General features: G+C 38.0%; 1 protein-coding gene and 1 non-coding gene across 2 annotated transcripts in view; both read right to left on the bottom strand.

The window, feature by feature from the left end:
* Positions 1 to 11,581: 11,581 nt before the first annotated feature.
* LOC120248737 lies at positions 11,582 to 11,688 on the bottom strand. The gene has a single exon (XR_005532673.1). It is a non-coding gene; the product is annotated as a U6 spliceosomal RNA (small nuclear RNA).
* Positions 11,689 to 13,255: 1,567 nt separating this feature from the next.
* HMCN1 (hemicentin 1) overlaps positions 13,256 to 24,782 on the bottom strand; it is a gene marked incomplete at its 5' end in the record, with an annotated part of 345,453 nt that continues 333,926 nt past the window's right edge. Inside the window, 3 exons of the mRNA XM_039257197.1 lie at positions 13,256 to 14,602; positions 16,389 to 16,515; positions 23,119 to 23,238. Coding sequence (XP_039113128.1) covers positions 14,236 to 14,602; positions 16,389 to 16,515; positions 23,119 to 23,238 — 614 coding nt within the window. The remainder of the gene's footprint in view (positions 14,603 to 16,388; positions 16,516 to 23,118; positions 23,239 to 24,782) is intronic.

Below are 24,782 nucleotides of genomic sequence, written 5' to 3'. Positions count from 1 at the left end.
GCAAATTGGAAACTGAGGAATAGATAAACAAAAGTGTTATAGTCACACAAGGGAATACTATTCAGCAATAAAGAAGAATGAAATACAGGTAATATGGATGAACCTCAAGAACATTATGCATTTACATAATATACATATACATATTATATAATTCCATTTATATAAAGGCCTAGAAAATGCAAGTCTATAGAGATAGAAAATAAATGACTGGTTTTCTAGGGCTCACTGGACTTAATTTAATAATGAATTACAGTTCATTTTTACATATGAATTCTCACTGGGCTATATGTATCTGTTAATTTTTTGTATTCCTCAAGTTTATCAGTAAGCCCAGTACATAATAAGCATTTGATATAAACTTTTTGAATGAATAAATAAATCTATGAGTGATTTCTTTTTTCATTTCTTTTTAAATTTATTATATATAAAATTTATTTATTATATCCAACTTAGCATATAATGCAACAATGATTTCAGGAGTAGATTCCTTAATGCCCCTTACCTATATAGCCCGTCCCCCCTCCCACAACCCCTCCAGTAATCCTCTGTTTGTTCTCCATATTATGTTTTTGTCCCCCTTCCTGTTTTTATATTATGCTTGCTTCCCTTCCCTTATGTTCATCTGTTTTGTATCTTAAAAGCCCTCATATGAGTGAAGTCATATGATATTTGTCTTTCTCTGACTAATTTCGCTTAGCATGATAACTTCTGGTTACATCCCTATAGTTGCAAATGGTAAGCTTCCTTTCTTTTTGATTGCTGAGTAACACTCCATTGTGTGTGTGTGTGTGTGTGTGTGTGTGTATGTATATATACATACATATATATACATATATATATACATACATATATACATATATATATACACATACATACATATATATACATATATATATATCACATCTTCTTTATCCATTCATCCATCCATGGACATTTGGGCTCTTTCCATACTTTGGCTATTGTTGATAGTGCTGCTGTAAACATTGGGGTGCATGTGTCCCTTTGAAACAGCACACTTCTATTCCTTGGATAAATAACTAGTAGTACAATTGCTGGATCATAGGGTAGTTCTATTTTTTACTTTTCGAGGAAACTCCATACTGTTTTCCAGAGTGGCTGTACCAGTTTGCATTCCCTTTAGCAGTGCAAAAGAGATTCTCTTTCTCCGCCTCCGAGCCAGCATCTGTTGTTGCCTGACTTGTTGATTCTAGCCATTCTGATGGGTGTGAGGTGGTATCTCACTGTGGTTTTGATTTGTATTTCCCTGATGATGAGTGATGTTGAGCATCATTTCATGTGTATGTCGGCCATCTGGATGTCTTCTTTGGAGAAGTGTCTGTTCATGTCTTTAGCCCATTTCTTCACTGCTTTTTTTGTTTTTTGGGTGCTGAGTTTGATAAGTTCTTTATAGATTTTGGATACCAATCCTTTATCTGATATGTTGTTTGCAAATATCTTCTCCCATTCCGTCGGTTGCCTTTTAGTTTTGCTGATTGTTTCCTTCGCTGTGCAGAACATTTTTATTTTGATGAGGTCCCAATAGTTCATTTTTACTTTTGTTTCCCTTGCTTCTGGAGACACGTTGAGTAAGAAGTTGCTGTAGCCAAGGTCAAAGAGGTTTTTGCCTGCTTTCTCCTCGAGGGTTTTGATGTCTTCCTGTCTTACATTTAGGTCTTTCATCCATTTTGAGTCTATTTTTGTGTATCATGTAAGAACATGATCCAGGATCCTTTTTCTGCATGTCACTGTCCAGTTTTCCCAGCACCACTTCATGAAGAGACTGTCTTTATTCCATGGAATATTCTTCCCTGCTTTGTCAAAGATGAGTTGGCCATATGTTTGTGGGTCCACTTCTGGGTTCTCTATTCTGTTCCATTGATCTGATTGTCTGTTCTTGTGCCAGTGCCATACCGTCTTGATGATTACAGCTTTGTAATATAGCTTGAAGTCTGGGATTGTGATGCCTCCTGCTTTGGTTTTCTTTTTCAAGATTGCTTTGGCTCTTTGGGGTCTTATCTGGTGCCATACAAATTTTAGGATTGTTTGTTCTAGCTCTGTGAAGAATGCTGGTGTTATTTTGATAGGGATTGCATTGAATATGTAGATTGCTTCGGGTAGTATTGACATTTTAACAATGTTTGTTCTTCTTATCCAGGAGCATGGAATATTTTTCCAGTTTCTGTGTGTCTTCTTCAATTTCCTTCATCAGCTTTCTATAGTTTTCAGTGTATAGATTTTTCACCTTTTTGGTTACATCTATTCCTAGGTATTTTATGGTTTTTGGGGCAGTTGTAAATGGGATCGATTCCTTGATTTCTCTTTCTGTTGCTTCATTGTTGGTGTATAGGAATGTAACCGATTTCTGTGCATTGATTTTATATCCTGCCACTTTGCTGAATTCCTGGATCAGTTCTAGCAGTTTTTTGGTGGAATCTTTTGGGTTTTCCATATAGAGTATCATGCCATCTGCAAAGAGTGAAAGTTTGACCTTCTTCTGGCCGATTTGGATGTCTTTTGTGTCTTTGTGTTGTCTCTTTGCTCAGGCTTAGACTTCCAATACTATGTTGAATAACAGTGGTGAAAGTGGACATCCCTGCCTTGATCCTGACCTTACCTGCCTGGGGGAAAGCTTTTTCCTCATCGAGGATGATATTAGCATTGGGTCTTTCATATATGGCTTTTATGGTCTTGAGGTATGATCCTTCTATCCCTACTTTCTTAAGGGCTTTTATAAAGAAAAGATGCTGTATTTTGTCAAATGCTTTCTCTGCATCTATTGAGAGGATCATGTGGTTCTTGTCCTTTCTTTTATTGACGTGATGAATCCCATAGATTGTTTTGTGGACATTGAACCAGCCCTGCATCTCAGGTATAAATCCCACTTGGTCATGATGAATAATTATTTTGATGTATGGTTTGATCGGTTGGCTAATATCTTGTTGAGGATTTTTGCATCCATGTTCATCAGGGAAATCGGTCTATAGTTCTCTTTTTTAGTGGAGTCTTTGGTTTTGGAATCAAGGTAATGCTGGTTTCATAGAAAGAGTTTGAAAGTTTTCCTTCCATTTTTATTTTTTGGAACAGCGTCAAGAGAATAGGTCTTAACTCTTCCTTCAATGTTTGGTAGAATTCCCCTGGATAGCCATCTGGCCTTGGATTCTTGTTGTTGGGGAAATTTTTGATTACTAATTCTATTTTGTTACTGGTTATGGGTATGTTCAAATTTTCCATTTCTTCCTGTTTCAGTTTTGGTAGTTTATATGTTTATAGGAATTTGTCCATTTCTTCCAGATTGCCCATTGTATTGGTGTATAATTGCTCATACTATTCTCTTATTAGTATTTTTATTTCTGCTGTGTTGGTTGTGATCTCTCCTCTTTCATTCTTGATTTTATGTATTTGGGTCCTTTCCTTTTTGTTTTTGATCAAACTGGCTAGTGGTTTATCAATTTTGTTAATTGTTTCAAAGAACTAGCTTCTGGTTTCATTGATATGTTCTACTGGTTTTTATTTTTGCTTTCAATAGCATTGATTTCTCCTCTAATATTTATTATTTCCTGTCTTCTACTGGTTTGGGATTTTGTTTGCTGTTCTTTTTCCAGCTCTTTCAGGTCTAAGGTTAAGTTGTGTATCTGAGACTTTTCTTCCTTCTTTAGGAAAGCCAGGATTGCTATATATTTCCCTCTTATGACTGCCTTTGCTGTGTCCCAGAGGTTTTGGGTTGTGTTATCATTTCCATTGGCTTCCATGTACCTTTTAATTTCCTCGTTAACTTCTTGGTTAGTCCATTCATCCTTTCGTAGGGTGTTCTTTAGTCTCCAAGTATTTGTTATCTTTCCAAATTTTTCCATATGGCTGATTTCGAGTTTTATAAAGTTGCGGTCTGAAAATAAGCATAGTACGATCTCAATCTTTTTGTTATTGTTGAGGGCTGATTTGTGTCGCAGTATGTGGTCTATTCTGGAGAACGTTCTATGTGCACTGGAGAAGAATGTATATTCTGCTGTTTTAGGATGAAACGTTCTGAATATATTTGTTAAGCCCATCTGGTCTAGTGTGTCATTCAGAGCCATGGTTTCCTTGTTGATTTTCTGTTTAGATGGTCTGTCCATTGCTATAAATGGGGTGTTGAAATCCCTGACTATTATGGTATTATTATCAATGAGTTTCTTTATATTTGTGATTAATTGATTTATATATTTGGGTGCTCTCTTATTTGGAGCATAAATGTTTACAACTGTTATGTCTTCTTGGTGGATAGACCCCTTAATTATGATATAATGGCTCTTGTTACAGTTTTCATTTTAAAGTCTAGATTATCTGACATAAGTATGGCTACCCTGGCTTTCTTTTGGTGACCGTTATCATGATAAATGGTTCTCCATCCTTTTACTTTCAATCTGAAGGTGTCTTTTGGTCTAAAGTGGGTCTGTTGTAAATAGCACATAGATGGGTCTTGTTTTCTTATCCATTCTGTTACCCTATGTCTTTTGATTGGAGCATTTAGTCCATTGACATTTAGAGTGAGTACTGATAGATAGGAATTTATTGCCATTATGTTTATTGTAGAGTTGGAGTTTCTAGTGGTGTTTTCTGGTCCTTTCTAGTCTTTGTTGCTTTTGGTCACCCCTCCCCCCCATCTTTTCTCTCCTTAGAAAGTCCCACTTAAAATTTCTTGCAGGGCTTGTTTACTGGTCACAAATTCCTTTAATTTTTGTTTGTATGGGAAACGTTTTATCTCTCCTTCTATTTTAAATGACAGCCTTGCTGGATAAAGAATTCTTGGCTGCATATTTTTCCAATTCAGCATATTGAATATATCCTGCCACTCCTTTCTGGCCTGCCAAGTTTCTGTGGATAGGTCTGCCACAAACCTGATCTGTCTTCTTTTGTATGTTAAGGATTTTTCCCCCCTTGCTGCTTTCATGACTCTTTCCGTGCCTGAGTATTTTGTGAATTTGACTATGATATGCCTTGTTGGTGGTTGGTTTTTGTTGAATCTTGTGGGAGTCCTCTGTGCTTCCTGGATTTTGATGTCTGTGTCTTTCCCCAGGTTAGGAAAGTTTTCCACTATGATTTGCTCACATAACCCTTCTTCCCCTTTTCCTCTCTCTTCATCTTCTGGGACCCCTATGATTCTGATGTTGTTTCTTTTTAATGAGTCACTGATTTCTCTTATTCTTAAATCATGCATTTGTTTTACTTTAAAATCTTTTGTTTTACTCTCCCTCTTTTTTTTTTTTTCTGCTTCATTATTCTCCATAAGTTTGTTCTCTTTGTCACTAATTTACTGCTCTGCCTCACCCATCCTTGCCGCCATGGCATTCATTTGAGATTGCAGCTCAGTAATAGCATGTTTTATTTCATCCTCTAGCTTTTACTTCTTTTATCTCCGTAGAGAGGGATTCTAATCTATTTTTGACCCCAGCTAATATTCTTATCATCGTGATTCCATATTCTGGTTCAGACATCTTGCTTGTATCTGTCTTGGTTAAGTCCCTGGCTGGCATTTCTTCTTGCTCTTTCTTTTGGGATGAATTCCTTTGTCTCGCCATTTTGGAGGAAGAAAAGGAATTAATAATCTCAAAAAAAATTTACATCAAAAAATTGAAAACAACACACACAAATAAAAATCAAATAAATGATGCTAGATCCTAGGTGTGCTTTGGTCTGGTTATTAAAATGAGCTTGACTGATTAGAGGAAAAAGGGGGAAATTTTGACATTAAAAGAATTAAAAACAACACATACACAATCAAAAAAGAAATGCTAGATCCTAGGTGTGTTTTGGTCTGGACATTGAAAGGAGCTTGATTGAGTAGAGAAAAAAGGAGAAAAAATTAAAATTAAAGAATTAAAAACAACACACACACACACGCAATCAAAGAAATGATGGTGGGTCTGAGGTGTGTTTTAGTCTGGTTATTGAAAGGATCTTAATTGATTAGAGAAAAAAGGGAAACAGAAAATAGAAGGATAGAAAGTAACAAAACAAATACAAACAAAAAAAGTTTGAAAATTTGAGAAAAGGAATATGATGAAATAGAATAATTTGAATTGATGGAAGTAAAATAGAATTTGAAAAATTTACAAAAAAGTAAAAAATTTAGTCAAAAAAGAAAAAATAAAGGAAAGTATTTTTAATAAAAAATGAAAATAAAAATAAAAGTTTAAATTATCTTTCTGTATTCAAGTAAAAGGAGTGAAACAGCAAGAAGGAAAAAGAAAATTGAATAGATGGGCCAGCGAACAGACTGAGATAACAAATTGGTATTACATCATTTTCCCCTAAAAGTCAAGCTATGAAGCGTTTTGTAGTCCTTTAACTAAGCAGGGGGAGAGATTTGTTGAGTTCCTGAAAAGAGAGGTTGGCCCGTTTGGGCGTGGCTTAGTGTAATAGCCCCATTCTCCACTAGATGGGGCTGCTTAGCTCACTGGCGTGGATTGTTGCGGCACCTGTAGGAGTGTATGCGCATGCGCGGGCGCGGTAAAAATGGCGTCACCCAGGTATGTAGGTGAGTGTTACTACTCTGTGCCCTCCCTAACCAGGAATTGCCCACGGGTTCTTTGTATTCAGTTTCAGTCCACTACCCGCTTTTGCACTGTCCGTAACCACGTCGTCAGGTTGCCAGGCGGCACTTAGCTCCTGAGTTTTATTTGAGATGCGGCTGTATTTCCCGACCCCTCACTTCTGAGGGGCTGTGGCTTTGACCCACTCAGATCCCCTGGGAGAGGCTCTCACCCTGCAATGGCCGGGTGCCGGTTGCAGCCTGGAATGCCAGCGAGACCTTGCTGCTTCCTATGTCTGGAGACTTGTGGCTGGCCGCCAGCGCGCCCCAGAAAACGTTCACGGACTATGCAGCAGCCGCGTTTCCGGGATTGTGGAAAATCTTGCGTGGCCCCAGGACCTCCTGGACCCACTCTTTGCCTGGGAATTCACCCTTCCCACCAGAGCACCACAGGTATTTGGGCTGCGGAGTTTGAGCCTGTGCTCCCCTGTTTATAGGGTCTTAATGGAATTTAAACTCTCTCCTTTCTCCCTTTTTTTAGTTCAGTCCCCCCTGCTGTTTCCACCTTTCCCCCCCATTTTCTCTCCAGCTGTTTTTTTTTTGCGGGGTGCTCTTCCCTTGCTCTCTCCTGGTCTCCTTCCTCTCTCCGCAAGCAAAACCAGTTCCCTGCCCTCCGTGTCTCCTCTTTCCCCCAGTTCGCCTCTCTGTGCTGCGTACCTGCTGGGTTTTGTGGTTCAGGTTGTGCAGATTGCTCTGTTCATCCTCACAGCAGTTTTCTAGGTGTGCGGGATGGTTTAGTGTTGATCCGGCTGTATTTCATGTATGCGAGACAGAAAAAAAGACTTCCATGCTGTTCCACCATTTTGGCACCTCAATATATGAATTTCTATGGATAGCTTTAAAATACAATATCATGTGCGGGACACATATTAGGCATAATGCTGTGCTAAGAGCGGTACAGGGTAAGAGATGACTCAAGTACAAAGCTACTGCTATCTTCTTCTTTTTTTAAAAAAATACAGTTTGTTGTCAAGTTGGTTTCCATTATAACACCCTGTGCTCATCCCCACAAGTGCCTTCCTCCATGCCCATCACCCATTTGTCCCTTCTCCCCCAGCCCCCATCAACCCTCAGTTTGTTCTCAGTATTTAAGAGTCTCTTGTGGTTTGCCTCTCTCGGTCTCCTTAACTATATTTCCCCCTTCCCTCCCCTGTGGTCCTCAGGTTTCTCCTGTTCCCCATATGAGTGAAAACATATGGTATCTGTCTTTTCTGCCTGGCTTATTTCACTTAACATAATACCTTCAAGTTCCATCAATGTAGCTACAAATGGCCAGATTTCATTCTTTCTCACTGCCATGTAGTATTCCATTGTATAGATAAACCACATCTTCTTGGTCCATTAGTCAGCTGATGGACATTTAGGCTCTTTCCATGATTTGGCTATTGTTGAAAGTGCTGCTATGAACTTTGGGGTCCATGTGCCCCCCTGTGCATCAGCACTCCTCTGTCCCTTGGGTAAATTCCTAGCAGTGCTATTGCTGGGTCATAGGGGAGTTCTATTGTTAATTTTTTGAGGAACCTCCATGCTGTTTTCCAGAGGGGCTGCACCAGTTTACATTCCCACCGACACTGTAGGAGGGTGCCCATTTCTCCACATCCTCGTCAGCATCCAGAGTTCTCTGATTTGCTCATTTTAGCCACTCTGACTGGTGTGAGGTGGTAGCTCAGTGTGGTTTTGATTTGTATTTCCCTGATGAGGGACGCTGAACATCGTTTCCTGTGTCTTTTGGCCTTCTGGATGTCCTCTTTGGAGAAGTGTCTGTTCATGTCTTCTGCCCATGTCTTTATTGGATTATTTGTTTTTTGAGTGTGGAGTTTGGTGAGTTCCTTATAGATTTTGGATACTAGCCCTTTATCTGATATGTCATTTGCAGCTATCTTTTCCCGTTCCATCAGTTGCTTATTAGTTTTGTTGATTGTTTGCAGTGCAGAAGCTCTTTATCTTGATGAGATCCCAACAGTTCATGTTTGCTTTTAATTCCCTGGCCTTTGGAGATGTGTCGAGTAAGAAATTGCTGTGGCTGAGGTCAAGGAGGTTGTTGCCTGCTTTCTCCTCTAGGGTTTTGATGGTTTCCTGTCTCACATTCAGGTCCTTCATCTCTTTTGAGTTTAGTTTTGTGTATATTGTAAGAAAGTGGTCTAGTTTCATTCTTTTGCATGTTGCTGTCTGGTTCTCCCAGCACCATGTGTTAAAGAGGCTGTCTTTTTTCCATTGGAATCTCTTTCCTGCTTTGTCAAAGATTAGCTGGCCATACATTTGTGGGTCCAGTTCTGGGTTCTCTATTCTATTCCATTGGTCTATGTGTCTGTTTTTGTTCCAATACCATTCTGTCTTGATGATTACAGCTTTGTAGTAGAGGCTAAAGTCTGGGATTGTGATGCCTCCCATTTTGGTTTTCTTCTTCAATATTACTTTGGCCATTCGGGGTCTTTTGTGGTCTCATACAGATTTAGGATTGTGTGTTCTAGCTTTGAGAAGAATGCTGGTGCAATTTTGATTGGGATTGCATTGAATGTGTAGATTGATTTGGGTAGTATTGACATTTTACAATATATATTCTTCAGATCCATGAGCATGGAATGTTTTTCCATTGCTTTGTGTCTTCTTCAATTTCCTTCATAAGTTTTCTATAGTTTTCAGCATACAGATCTTTTATATCTTTGGTTAGGTTTATTCCTAGGTATTTTTTATGTTTTTTGTGCAATTGTGAATGGGACCAGTTTCTTGATTTTTCTTTCTATTGCTTCATTATTGGTGTATAAAAATGCAGCTGATTTTTGTATGTTGATTTTGTACCTGCGACTTTGCTGAATTCATGGTTCAGTTCAGGTGGAGTCTGTCAGGTTTTCCATGTAGAGGATCATGTCATCTGCGACGAGTGAAAGTTTGACTTCATCTTTGCCAGTTCTGATGCCCTTTATTTCCTTTTGTTGTCTGATTGCTGATGCTAGGACTCCTAGCACCACGTTAAACAACAGTGGTGAGAGTGGTATTTTTAATTTTTTTGTTTCAAGTTTGAAATTTTAGTTGGTGAGACTATAGTGTAATATTAGTTCAGGAGTAGAATCTAGTGATTCATCACTTACATATAACACCTAGTGCTCATCAAAAGACATGTCCTTCTTAATACTCCTCATCCATTTAGCCCATTTTCCCACCACCTCCACTAACTCTTAGTTTGTTCTCTATACTTAGAGTCTGTTTTATGGTTTGCCTCTCTCTCTCTTCCTCCCCACCCCCCATGTTTATCAGTATTGTTTCTTAAATTTCACATGTGTGGAATCATATGGCATTTGTCTTTCTCTGACTGACTTGTTTCACTTAGCATAAAACACTCTAACTCTATTCATGTTGTTGCAAATAGCAAGATTTCATTCATTTTTATGGCTGAGTAATATTCCATTATATGTGTATATATACACATGTATATGGAGTCATACACACACACACACACACACAATGGACTCTTTCCATAATTTGGCTATTGTTGATAGTGCTGCAATTACCATCAGGGTACATGTGTCCTTTTGAATCAATATTTTTGTATCTTTTGGGTAAATACCTAGTGGTGCAATTGCTAGACTCTAGGGTAGCTCTGTTTTTAACTTTTTGAGGAATAAGAAACTCTATACTGTTTTCTAGAGTGGCTGCACCAGTTTGCATTCCCACCAGCAGTGCAAAAGAGATCCTCTTTCTCCGCACCCTTGCCAGCATCTGACTTGCTGGGCATTCTGATGGGTGTGAGGTGGTATCTAAGTGTGGTTTTGGTTTGTATTTCCCTGATGATGAGTGATGTTGAGCATCTTTTCCTGTGTCTGTTGGCCATCTGAATGTCTTCTTTGGAGAAGTGTCTATTCATGTCTTTAGCTCATTTCTTCACTGGATTATTTGTTTTTTGGGTGTTGACTTAGATAAGTTTTTTAAAAATAGACTTTGGATACTAACCTTTTATCTTGTATGTGTTTTGAAAATATCTTCTCCTATTCTGAAGGTTGCCTTTTATAAGTCTGTCTAGTAAACAAGAGAGTGCACATGCCCAAGCAAACATAATATGAAACACAAGGTTAGAAGTGATATAATAGAGGTACATAGAAAGATGTTTGAGTTTAGATGCAGAAGAGGCGTCTTTGGGGTCTTTTGTTTACAGGGCCAGGGAAGACTGGATGGATGATTTGGCATTAAACAGAGCTTGGCAGTTGGGTTAGAGTATGTGAAGTTGGAAAAGACTGAATGCCAATACATGAAAATAGAAGAAACACTGATTTTGGAAAGTGTATAGCACCATTACATGTGAATATCACATACAAGGGAAGAACTAGAAAATGAACACTGCTACAGTAAGTTCGGGTCCAGTTGTGAGGAAATTTGGGCTCACCTCCAGTGATCTTTTGTGAGAACAAAAATGTTTCAGCTCTTGAGAACTTTCAGGTAAATAACCAACTAGTTTTCAGTCTTTTTGCTTTTAGTTGAACTGATCATGATTTTAAAACTTCAACCTCCACAGGGCACCTGTGTGCCTTAGTAGGTTAAGGATCTGACTTTGTTTCAGGTCAAGATCTCACATTTGTGGGTTCGAGCCCTGCATCAGGCTCTGTGCTGAGCGCTCAGAGCCTGGAGCCTGCTTCAGAGTCTGTGTCTCCCTCTCTCTCGGCCCCTCCCCCACACACGTTCTGTGTCTCTCTCTCTCAAAATAAATAAACGTAAAAAATTTTCTTTTAAACTTCAACCTCCAGGGCAGGAAAGGTAGAATGGTGAGGTTTTTTTTTTTTTTTTTTTTTTTTTTTGCTTCAGCCTATATATTTCTCTCTTTCTGGTTTTTTTTGTTTTTTTTTTTTTTTTTTTTACAAATAGTTTATTGTCAAATTAGTTTCCACATAATACCCAGTGCTCATCCTCACAAGTGCTCTCCTCCATGCCCATCCCCCCCCTCCCCCCCACATCCATCAGTCCTCAGTTTTTGTCAGCATTCAAGAGTCTCTCCTGGTTCGTCTCTCTACCTTTCCCCCACCAAAAAATATGGAATGCTTCACGAATTTGCATGTCATCCTTGCGCAGGGGCTATGTTAATCTTCTCTGTATCGTTCCAATTTTACTATATGTGCTGCCAAAGCGAGCATGAATGGTGAGTTTTTAAAGTGGCATCTAATCTCATTCTTTTCAGTTCATGGGAGGAGGTCAACTCGTATTACTTAATGTCAGATCAGACCACTAAAATGCCCCTAGCTAAATTGGCACTGATGACTTTCAAGGACAAGTGTTAACTGCAACTACACTAATGTCTAGAGATGAGGTCCTAGCTTACTGGTAGATGTGAAGACACTTTGTCAAGGCAGCAACCCGGGAAGTTGAGATTCATGTCCATGCTACAATTACAATGCTTGGATGTAACCAGATGTTTCTGAAGAAGCTGAGAGGAGCTTCCTTGTTCAAAATATTGGCAAGTGGCATGTGGCTTTGTAGTTAAGTAGACCTGGATCTAAACCCTTGCTCTCCATTCCCCACCAGTGAAACTCTGCAGCAAGTTATTTAATTTCTTGGAACTTCAGCATCCTTCTTTGTGAAATAGGAGCTTTTCATTTTTGTTCTTGGTATTGTATGGTGCTTCTCAAACTACTTGTGGTAAAGGACCAGGTTTTAAAAAAATGTTGCCATGGTTACTTTAAAAAAATATAGTAAATACGAATTACAAAAAATATCCCCACCCAAAATACAAGCTTCATTTTTTTTTTTTTTGGTTTTGTTATTGAATTATAAACACATAAATAGTGTAGGTCTACAGACAATGAAAGGTGATAAGGGTTGGTCCTGAGAAGGCTTAGAGTCTCTTGCAAGGGTTTCAAGAGAGACTGTCACAGGTTGTTTAGACAAAGATGACTAACTTCCTCGACAGAGAGGAAGGGATGTTTCTGTTGGCATAGAAAACATCAGATTTGGAGTTCAAGGTTTCCAGCTTCATCAAAACTGCTTATGTGACTCATATTTTGGTGCCATCACCTTTTTAATCACTGCTCTAACTTCAACACAAGAGAAAGTGTGAGATTAGGAATTAAGTTTGTATTGTAATCCAGCTACTGTCAGAATTGGACCTTCGGTTTGATTCTTAGAAAACTTGGCTCTGCAGTTCTAGGAGATAAGGGTTTCTTTCAGATCATTATTCAACTTTATATACTTTTTTCAGAACTTTAGTTGAGAATTTAAAGCCATAAACTCATTTTCTTTCTCCACATTTTCCAGGGCACTTATAAGCAACCAACATAGTCTCCATGTTCACTAAATGATCTATAGGAGTAAATATTTGATTGTTCAAGGCCATGCCTTCCATAGGCCCTTGATTAGAAATGTCTATTGGTGATAACTTAAGCATTATTTTGGCACTGCATCCCATGAACAACCTGCGTCCACTTTACCACTTGAGATGGGTTATTATTAATACCATTCAGTCTGATGATAACTGATTAAAGTTTATGTAGATCGAATTCAGAGAATCCATTTAAAGTCTGTTTTACTCTGGCTATGTCTGACATACGCACATAGGTGTGTGCATATGTGACTATAAACTAACAGCTTATATAGCTGTAAGGAAATGAATTTTAAGTTTTCAAAAAGGTTAAGAAAAGGGATGTGAAAATTTTATTTAGGCTGGTTTTACTGTAACATTGTTTTTTGCTTTATAAAATAATTTTATAAAAGAGTCCATCAAGATATTATATAGAAAATACACCAAGGTAATATATATACATTTCATAAAAATAGAATACATCTTAAGAATTGCTTCCAGAGTCTGTTACCACCATGTACAGTGTATTGACGTTCAACATTTATGCTAATTTGAACATACAAGATTTTCCAGAAAAATAAAAACTGTCCCATTGGTATTTGTAAAAACTGCTTCCAATTGACAGGACAAGAAAATACTTGAATGTAAAAGTTATGGAGCTAATGAAAGGAAGGTTATATCAAAATACTAGGGCAAAGATCCATGCCATGAACAATCATCTGAGGACAAAATATTTTTTTTTCTATTATCATAAGTGGTCCAGCTCATTTCACAAAATCACTGAAAATAATATCCGTATTTTGGATGTTCAATCAATGTGAACACCATTTGGTATCAAAAAAACATTCTATATTTCTAAAATGAGCGGTGTTTCTTTTTCCCTTAAAGTGAAAATGTGTATAAATCCCATTATAAAGTATCAATACTTTAAAAAAGCATCTTCATAAGTTACTTAATAAGCTTTGATCAAACACATAAGCAGCCAGTTTTATTATTTTAAAATGCTCTAAAAAGCCAATTTATTATTGGCTTTGAATGAGTTATTGTTTTCTTTTTTTTTTTTTAAAGGAAAATGACCTTAGCTACTATGCTACTATAAAACATCACTGATATGTCCTTCTAAGATGTTCAGAATAATCTTTGGACAGTAACTGCTCCAGTGTAATAAATAAAAGAATAAGGGACTTTTCTAGACTTTACCAGAAGAAATCTCCATGGTGGGATCATGAAAATACCTCAGCGGTACCAAGGAAGGCACACAGAACAGAGCGTAGCACCATTTTCAAGTTGCCAAGATTGCAACTGTTCAGGAGACGGTAATCTGGAAGGGACTCGATTCCCATGATTAATGCAGTTTAAATATGTGGATTAGGCTCTGGAGGGCTTCTTAGTACGGATAGGCAGACACAGCTATATAAACTATAAATGTGGTCTGATAGTCAATGGTCCCACTGGCAGTGTAGGACGAGGCTCGAACCCCCATGCGGTAGGTCTCTGATTCTCTCAGTGGCCGTGTTGTGTACACCACCTCTTTCAGGTTTTCGTCCCTTAAGGCAAAAGGAACGCTCTGTTCCTCATCTACCATGAGGAAAGTTGTCCTGGGATGCATCACTCCATCCTGCGTGTATGCAACCAGCCGGATTAAATCCTGATTGGCGGCTATTCCAAATGGGAGGGAGACAAGTTTGTATTCCAAGGCATATGGGCTCAAGGCACATTCCAAATCATTGGGTGGACAGGTCTTGAGGCAGAACCTAAGGATGACAAACGCATGAAATGCATATAGTTATCTGCTGTGGGAGCAGGAGGGGCCATGAGTCAGGCGACCGTGATCCATGACAACTTTTAGGCATTAAGGGCAGTAGACAGTCTGACTGCAAGAGCAATAGGCCACCCCATGTTCTTGGTCACTAACTCAAACCAGATGCCCCATGTTTATGAGAATATGCTGGTCTAGAGTCAAATATCTAAGTTTCATTAAAATCAGAAGTTTCTGAACCACTGAAGTAAGAGTGAGTACAAGAGCGTCTTTAAAATGAAAAGTCATTTTTGGAAATAGAAGCATCTTACGTACATATACTAGAAACAAGTACTTTCTAATGATAGAAATACAAGCTATTTTTAAATTGTAACATCTATCCTAAGACTGAAAGCTGAAATAGAATATATTAATATTTGGCTTCTTTTATTGTTTTTAGAAAAAGGTCAATTACGATTCCTGGTAAGGGGGAAAGGCCCTTCCTTTTATATTTGCTTTCCACATTATTTAAGAGTCTCTATGGCTTGCCTCCCTCCCTCTCCATAATTAGTTTTTCCTCTCCCCCTCCCCCATGATCTTCTGCTAAGTTTCTCCTGATCCACATATGAGTGAAAACATATGGTATCTTTCTCTGAGGCATCATGACTTTTAAGTTGTCTTCCAGAAATCACTGGTAAGAGAGAGTAAAATTTTAAAAAATGCACAAAGGATCATTTTCTGAAGGTATGGATTTTTCAGTCATCGTAGTTTTAGATGTTTCCTAAGTCAGTATTTTTAATTTTCTCCCTCCCTTTCCTATTCCCTCAAAATGATTATGAGTAGGCTTTTGGTGGATTGCAGGTAGTCCACACTTGATTCTGTTACAGTAACTTGGTAGTCAACGGCTGAGAGGAAAAAGTGTGAGCTCCAACCAGCATTTGGTTTCAGAGCTACCTGCTTAATAGCAGGTCCTATTCATGATGACCATTCTCTCTGTTTTCAAGCACCCTGTTGACTTGGTACCTGAACAGAGTATGACATATCTGTAAGAGGGAGAAAACAGAGGAGTAGTTTATTCGGAACCCTGAAAAGATAGTGTTTCAGAAAGCGGGAAACATAAGCAAGACGATATATGAATGGGCAGACTCTTGACTCATCCTTGATCATCTCTATTCTCTCATGGAGTCACGGTGAGTCATCACAATTTCCGCCAAGGTATTTCTCGGAATGCCTTAAGTGCTGAGAGCCCTTAAAACCCTGAGGCAACACAAACAGAAACTAGAAAGCTTCAAAGAAAGGTTCTATCATCCCATAAAACCCTCACTGCTGAGGTTGAATTCTAGATGTGCCATGGCAGGTTACATACTGGGGAGACCTAACCTTGGCAGATAGAAGTGATAGTTCAGGCTACAGTGGCTGCTGCAAGATGAGCTCATTTCATACCCATTCACTATAACTCTATATACCCTTGGGGTTATTGACTTGGTGTGAATTACACAGGACTACAGACAGGGTTTGTTGTTGAGGAGGGAAAGCATTTCAAAAGTATTTCTGAGACTGGGGCACCTGGGTGGATCAGTCAGTTGAGCATCTATTGATTTTGGCTTAGGTCATGATCTCATGGCTCACGGGTTTGAGCCCCACTTTGGGCTCTGCGCTGACAGTACACAGCCTGCCTGAGATTCTGTCTCTCTCCCGCTCTCTCTGTCCCTCTCACTCCCCCCCCCCCCGCTTGTGTTCCGTCTCTCAAAATAAATAAACTTAAAAGAAAAGCATTTCTGAGAAGAGAAGGCAAGACATACCCAGAAACAGGATCCCGTTGGTAGTTGGGTGGACAGGGGGTATCGATGCACTGGTAGCTTCCTCTCATGTTGAAGCACATGCGATTTGGCCCACAGCGCACACTGTGCTCCAGACACTCATCAACATCTAGCAAACATCACAAGGAACACACAGCATCAGCAACTTGGGTCATGGCAGGCCATCAGAGCAGGGATTATGGCTATGTGACTGAAATGGTGAGGGCTAATGTCTTTCTCCCCATGAAGGAATTCATACCTAAGTTTTTTCAGCCACAACTAGTGGGGAACGCCTAGGCTTTTTCAACCACAAAGTGAGGAATCCTGATACTGGCTGTGCTGTTTCCCATATGGCTTTGAGGACATATATGTATTTTTTAATGTATGTGAAAGGCCATTGAAAAATAAAAGCTACAAAGGTAGAAGGGAAGCTATTAAGCTATCATTTGGGAAACAGACTGCGTTTGAGTTTTTTAAAGCAACTAATACTTTAAATTTATGAGAAACAAGCTAAAAATTTAAACGACACTTGTGAACCTTCCTGTGAAGTGAAAAATCACTTTAAAATGTGAGTGATCCTTCCTAATATTTTGTTTTAAAAGTTCAAAATGTTGAGTGGGAGGTAGGGTAGTGGACATTAAAGTAGTCAAGTGGTAAATTCAGGGGAGATTGTACAGGTTAGTCAGAGCTTGTGGAGATAGAATTTAGAAACAAACAAACCCCAAACCAAGATCAAATGAAGGACCCAAGAACCATAATCCAAGATTAATCAAATCTGAACTGTGGAGAATCCATCCCCAGGTGTTATGGGCGCAGGGTGTGCTCTCTGTGGTAAAAGCTTTCCCAAGGGTAATGGGAAAACACACAAGTGAAATGCTGCTTATTTTGTTGTTTTCTATACAAAGTTGTTAAATAAAAACCCTTAAATCACTATAATTAAGAAATATCATGAGGTGCCTGGGTGGCTCAGTTGGTTAAGTGTCTGACTTTGGCTCAGGTCATGATCTTATGGTTTTTGAGTTTGAGCCCCATGTCAGGATCCATGCAGATAACTCAGACCCTGGAGCCTACTTCAGATTCTGTGTCTCCCTCTCTGCCCCTCCTCCACTCATGCTGTGTCTGTTTCTCACATAAATAAATATTTAAAAAATTAAAAAAATATATCAAGATGGAGCTAAAGGAAATTTTTTTTGAGCTTTCTGAAAATGAATGTTTTTGAGCCATGATTTTTTTTTTCTCTTAATGTTTTTTTTTTTTTTTTACAAATAGTTTATTGTCAAATTAGTTTCTACATAACACTCAGTGCTCATCCCCAAAGTGCCCTCCTCCATGCCCATCCCCCCCTCCCCCCCACACCCATCAGTCCTCAGTTTTTGTCAGCATTCAAGAGTCTCTCATGGTTTGCCTCTCTCCCTTTCCCCCACCATTTCCGCCCTTCTTCTCCCCCTTGTTCCTCCGTCAAGTTCCTCCTAATCCTCCTATACGTGCAAACATATGATATTTGTCCTTCTCTGCCTGACTTATTTCGCTCAGCATAACCCCCTCAAGGTCCATCCATGTTGCTACACATGGCCAGATTTCATTGTTTCTCATTGCCATGTAGTATTCCATGGTATAGATAAACCACATCTTCTTGATCCATTCATCTGTTGATGGACACTTAGGCTCTTTCCATGTTTTAGCTATTGTGGAGAGTGCTGCTATGAACATTGGGGTACATGTGCTCCTATGCCTCAGCATTTCTGTATCCCTTGGGTAAATTCCTAGCAGTGCTATTGCTGGGTCATAAGGGAGTTCTATTGTTAGTTTCCTGAGGAACCTCCACACTGTTTTCCAGAGGGGCTGTACCAGTTTACATTCCCACCAACAGTGTAGGAGGGTGCCCGTTTCTCCACATCCTCGCCAGCATCTAGAGTTCTCTGATTTTTGAGCCATGATTTTTAACTTAGGGTTCATATTTGAGCATTAGGGGATTTGTGAATTAAAATCTTTTTGTTTGTGCTTGTGTGTATGTGTGTATTTGTGTGAGAGACAGATGGACAGAGTCAGACAGTGAGTGCAACATTGAGATTGATGGATTTTCTGGAAGGAGGGTCTATAGAGTTCTACAAAGTTTTTAAGGGATTTTGAGATCCTAAAGTTAAGAAACATATTTTAGAGCAGTCATTTCCAATCCAATCCCCCGGTGGTGGATGGAAGCTCTTCAGCAGTATGAGAGCAGGCAAATATTTCAGGGAATCAATTTCCATCCAGAAACACATTTCCCTTAAGTTCTCTTTCCTAAAAGCTGCCTGAGAACTACCTGTGGCCTGGAGTCCTCCTGTCCCCATTCCCATTTCATATCTTCCTTCTGCTTTACAAAAGGAAGGTTTCCACTAATTCCTAGTCTTTTTAGGATACCCAGGTGTAAAATGCTTCAAAGCACATACGAAAGGTGAGAAAAACTGGTTCTTCATATTGATGGTGGCAAGCCTTATTTCACCATTGCTTCAAACCAATGGTATTAGCTCTCTGCTTTAAATTAGATTTCAGAAATGAGCTGGCTGTCATTGGAATACCTACTAACACTTTTACTTGAACAGCAAAAATGACCTTAGACTTTTTCTGACAGTCGTGTTGGCTGGTTTAACAATGACTATAGACTTCTAAATTATATAGTGGCCATTCCCCATTAACTGGGTTAAGTCTACAGCTCCAAAGTACTGAGGAAAAATATATTTAAAGCACATGTACATCAAATAACAAAGCCAGAATTCACATCCTTTATAACAATTTAAATATGACGCAAAACTTTAGTGGTCAGTTTTAAAAAGTATGAATGAAGTACGTATAAGGTTTTCAAATTTCTTTTTGCAGTAGGCAAGCAACAAATTTGAAGACTATTTTAGATAAAGTCTTATGTGAATTGGCTGGATATAGGCACCTGTAACACTCCTTCGTGAGTATTTGAATAAACATAGATACTGATATAGAGGAGGAAACAATTACAATTAATTGGAACCAAATCACTTCTCTGCAGCAGTAGGACCTAAAGGGTAAAACCACTTCTATCATGGAATTGGTGCAACATCAATGGGCATGTGAAATTATTATATCATTTCATGGTAGTAAGTGACTTGGTATCTGCATAATGGTATGTATGTTGGACTTGGGTTAAAGTTGTAAGTTCTTTTGAACACCCTCAAATAACTTGAACTATTACTATAAAAAGAGAAAGGAGAGAAGAAATTCCAAGAGTGTATATTAATCATGGACAATAAATGTTAAAATTTATTTCTGAATTATTTACTATTTGCATTTCTGTCTCAAAAATGAGCACTTTAGCTTTGGTTTGAAATATATTCTGCTTTCTAAGGAAATGACAGTGTAATTATTTACTTTAAAGTTGATAATAGTTTTCACAAAGTAAAAAGATATTGAGCTTTAGTGACATGGAGTAAATCACTTACTTGACTTTGTAGTAACTTAGATGTGCTGATAGTAACATAATGTGCCAAGACTAGTTTTCCTGCAGGAATAGAATGCAGCTTGAAACAATTTACATTACACCGAAATCTTGCCTATTGTCTCTGAACCAATTTCTAATTATGATTTTATCTATCAGAAGGCTGTTATCTCTTTGGCAAAATGAGATTGCCTCAAAATGAAGTAAAAAGCCCTTTAGGAAAATGTGAAAGAAATTCAATTAGCCTTGTCTTCTTTTTCTCTTCCCTTCACACTCAACCACCAAATTTCATTTTAGCTCTAGTTTTTATGGTGGATTCTTGCAGACACATGGAGGCCAGTGGGCTACAGGGGCCTATGGAAATGGTGCCCTGGAGTCCAGAATCTGGATACATGTCTGTATGCATAATAAAAGCAACTACCTTATCACAGATTTCCTATGGCTGAATATGAATCTACAAAAATATAGCAAAGTCTAATACTCAAAATGTTTGCCCTTAGCTCCATAATAATGTACACTTCCCATTGAAAAGCTTTCTTAAGTATTTAGGCTTCTGGGCAGGTGGCCTTCTTTGCCTTCTTCTGCCTACAACTGTCTCCTCAGGCTTAAACACCCTATGGTGTCTGCTCTCTCTGTTCATTTATTCTACTGCCTGGTTTGAAAAAGAGAAGCCAGAAAAGATGGAGAAATCGTGCTGTCTTTTGTTAGCTGACAATGTGATGATGTGTAGTTTCTATTAAATGTTACAAGAAAATTACTATGATAGAAATTAAAGGATAGACATTTTAGAACATAAATATTCTACAAGAAAAGAATACAAGAGGAGCTGAATAACTTTAATATTAATAGCTTTAGGACATATGAATGCATTTAACCAAGTTCTTTTGGATACATTAAACAATAAATTAAGATAAACGTACTTGAAACATTTGTATTATAGAAAGAATAATTTAGATCCTTGATAATATTATGGATTCCTTTTGAAAAATTTGGATAAAATAGAACACTAATTTCAAATGCAATACCAATAAAGTGTTTCTAAAGGTTCAAAATTAGATTAGTGGGCTTGAAATTAGTAGACAGATCTTTTAGATTCTCCTCTCTGCTTCTTGGGCAAATCATTATCAGTCATGTATTTTGTTTTTCATTTTGTAGTCTGGTGACTTCCACTTTAGACTAGTGTCTCTGTCCTTGTTCAATGTCAAATTCACTTTAATTTCCTTTTTATCACTGGCATTTTTATCACTAATGTATAAAGCTTCAGGAATGCACATGTGACTATCAACCTTTTTTCTCTCATAAATGCCTAAAACACTTTCTAAAGCTATAAAAAGACTCTAAGTTATTCTTCAGATTAAAGACTGCTTTAAAAGATGTAATTGTTTTCTCAAGTCTTTTTTAAAACCACAAAAATATGTAACCCATTTAAATCACAAACATTTCAAGTGACACCTGTTTCTGATTTGTTCCCATTATTTTCCACTCTCTGAAGCACAACTGAAAGTTAAAAAAGGTCTTGAACTGAATGAGTTGCAAGGACATTTAAAGAACAAACTGCCATAATTTAGAAAAGAAAGAAAAATCCTCTCATAAGAATATGATACAATATATAGCACTTAAAAATCTGGCTAACAGGTTTTATAGTTTGGTTGGTTTTTCCAAATGCTTTCATATCTACCCTGCTTTCTTCCTTGGTGCCTAGCACACTCACAGGAAGTGTAGTGTAAATGTTGGGCATTGCCACTTCTTCAGAGGATTCTTGGGGTGACCCCCTGGGGAAAGTTATAAAACACAGACAGTGTAAATGCTGGCACATCACCCTGATGCTACAGTACAATGACCCGGATATTCACTGCATCATAGGGGAGACAAAGGACCATTCTAGACATTATGAGATCTGTGGTCAAGTCCTACCCTTGTCCATGATTGCTCTAGGACATTAATGCTCACGTAATCACTCTGAGAATTTATTTTACTACCTGTACAATGGGTACAAATTATTGCCCTTGACATATCTCTACTGCTGATTAAAATGAGTTAATAGTTGCTTTGGAAAAACATGACTATAATGTATACATTATTCTCGTACTTCAAAATTCAGTAGAAAGTTCTGCATAGGGTTTTAAATAAATGTCTGTGACAGATGGCTGGGAGCAGAGGCTATTATGGTGTTTCCTTTCCTTCTCCAGTCTACATGATCCAGTGGGGACTCTCAGGGAGGGAATGGGTGAATGAGTGAGGGAGGGGTGAGAGCTCATGGAAGTCAGGTGGCCCCATCATACATCTAGGCCTTGTTTCCTGGAACACTCTTTCCATAACTTGCATCCTAGCAAGTCTTGTGAATCTCACAAAGAGGGAAAATTTAATCTAAATCCGATTGGTACGGATAAGCTCTCCTTTGGAGATTTTATTTGTTGTACTTTAGCAAAGGAAACAGTTTGTACATGACAGAAATTCATAAAATTCAGAAGCTTGTTAAGACCTATTTAATACTTCTGATTTTGTCACAAAATTGAGGGGGTTTCTTGAAGTAAGTTCTTATTTGTTTTTGATCTAAGTTTGCATTGCAACGTAATATACCTCATTTAAAGCAAAATGCTTTACGTATTTTTGTGTAAAGAGGGTAATATTGAGACTGATAGTTTTTTCTTTCTACCATCACTATACATTGTCCCAAACTCTGTTATAGTACCTATAACCCTATATGTTTTTATTAACATGTCTGTCTCCACTGTAATAAGATATTAAAGGGAAGAGACTATATTATTTATTTGCAGATGCACCTTTTACATTTTGCAATATCAGCTCATGATTGTGCCACATCATTTGTAGACTCAAAGAATAGATTGTTTAATCTATTACCCATACTGTTTGCCAAGACAAAACATAAAATAATGCCTAATACTGGAGTAAATTTACCAAGCTCTCTTCCTATTTACTCTTCCACCTTTGCTGAACTTTTAAAAGACATCTGAAAAGGTTTATCTGAAGAGGTTTATTTCCACTTACATTTAAAAATAAACATGAACTGGTTTAGGCATTCTTGCTCCTTTTATAAGACTGCACTGTACTGATTCTCAACAATTTTCCTTTGCCTACTTCCTTTCTCACAGACCCTCCTATTGCAAAGGCAGTGTTTAAAAATAAATATGACCAGTGGGAATGAGAAGGAAGAGGAAGCAACTAGGAGACTATTTAAAAAAAAAAAGGAAAACACTTAATTTCTCACACTCTACTACATTGGTTTTAAGTCAAGTCGCAGCAGTGACTATCCCAACTTTTTCTCACCTTGACAGGTCTTTCCATTGAGCATGAGCCGATAGCCAGGAGGACAGATACACTGATAACTTCCAAAGGTATTTTTACATTCATGCTGGCAAGTGTCTCTGTTTTCACATTCATCAATATCTGTGCAGAAAGAAAGCAGAGTGTATAACCATGCAAAACAAAGGCAGAAACTGTGACAGAACCAATTATACACAAGTTGTTGATATACAATAGAAAAACTTCTTGGTGATTTTGCAACTCATGGGATTAAACATGCTCAGAGCTGTTTTCATCAGGATCTGTCCTTAATGGAGCCCAATATCAATTGTACTATTTCATAAAATATAAACATTTCTTTTGTGTATAAGTGTATATGAGCTGAAGCCCCTAACTGGCCAATTTCTGTATTTTTTATATTAGGAATGGCAGATGAAACAGATTTGTACAAGATCCTAAACCACCGAAGTACTAAACTCTTGACAAAATAGAATGGTAGGGTTTGCTGAAAGGCAAAGTTTCTATTGGGGTTAACTAGAACAAGGAATGTTAGTTTTTATTTAAACTTTAGCCTCCTCTCTCTCCCTGCACCTGCCCCCAACATCCATGCATCGCTTTCCCATACAGAGATAGCAAGTGGAAGTGTTTTTAATTTTGTGATGAGAATATTCATAAAACTTCATGCAGTGTAAAGTATTAATGGCAACTACATATCTGTAGTTGGCTGTGACGCCTTGAGCCGCCCACTTTACTTCTCAAAACTTCAGTCAGTCAATTCTTTTGTCAAAAGTAATCGCTGATGCAGAGTTGTTGGAAGGTTCATAGATCACAATAATGGGAAAGCATTTCATAGTGAACAACTGTTTATCTGCTATTCTTAAACAACGCCAAGAAAGCAGCAATAAAAAGCAGCAATAAAAAGAAGAGTGCGAATGGGTGATAAAAATTAATTGCTATTTGCTTTCAGGATAAGAGAGATTTGGGAGGCCTCTGCTTATTGTAACTGTGTTTTGATTAGATTAATGTTAGAATTTGTTCACAGTTGCACCTACGTGGAAGAATGAAGAGAGAACATGATGTGAAATGGGAGCAGGACTGCTGTTGAGTGGAAGTAAAGGGAAGATGAAGTGAAAACTGGGACACGACTCAGCAAAGGGATGTGTTCATTGGATATGTTTCACATATGCTCAGAATGTAATTGCAATCATTCAAAATTTGTTAATGATAAACACTCACCAAATATTTGTTAATGGTTTTGCCCCATTTTAGTTAACCAAAGCATTTATTCCACTACTTGTGAGTTATTTTTACCTTTTCCCCTTTAAAATCTACTTTAATAAATTTACAAAAATGTAAATGATGAGGAAGTCCAAGAAGTCAATATTGCTTTTCCCAGAGTATGAATTTTAAAGTGGTCCCAAGTGTGATTTCTGCATTCAGAGGCAGTGCAATGTTCATTTCTCCTGCTAAGCTTTGGAATCATTCCCTCAAAAATCTAAATTTTAGCCCAAGTCAAACAAGACTGCATAGTGTTAATTTGAATCTTTTGTAAGATAGACATATCCCAGATGGTTAATTAAAGGCATTTGGTGTTTATTGCAAGTTGCTCGTAATATAATTCCAAAGCTGTCTGCAATCATAGTGTAAATTTCTTTATTAGTATGAACACTATAAAATACCATATTTTA

This window comes from Hyaena hyaena, unplaced genomic scaffold (genome assembly GCF_003009895.1).
Source record: "Hyaena hyaena isolate Hyena2069 unplaced genomic scaffold, ASM300989v1 scaffold_606, whole genome shotgun sequence".
NCBI classification, from domain to species: Eukaryota; Metazoa; Chordata; class Mammalia; order Carnivora; family Hyaenidae; genus Hyaena; species Hyaena hyaena.
Note: the sequence above shows the minus strand (reverse complement) of the source record. Positions and strands in the feature narration are given on the sequence as shown.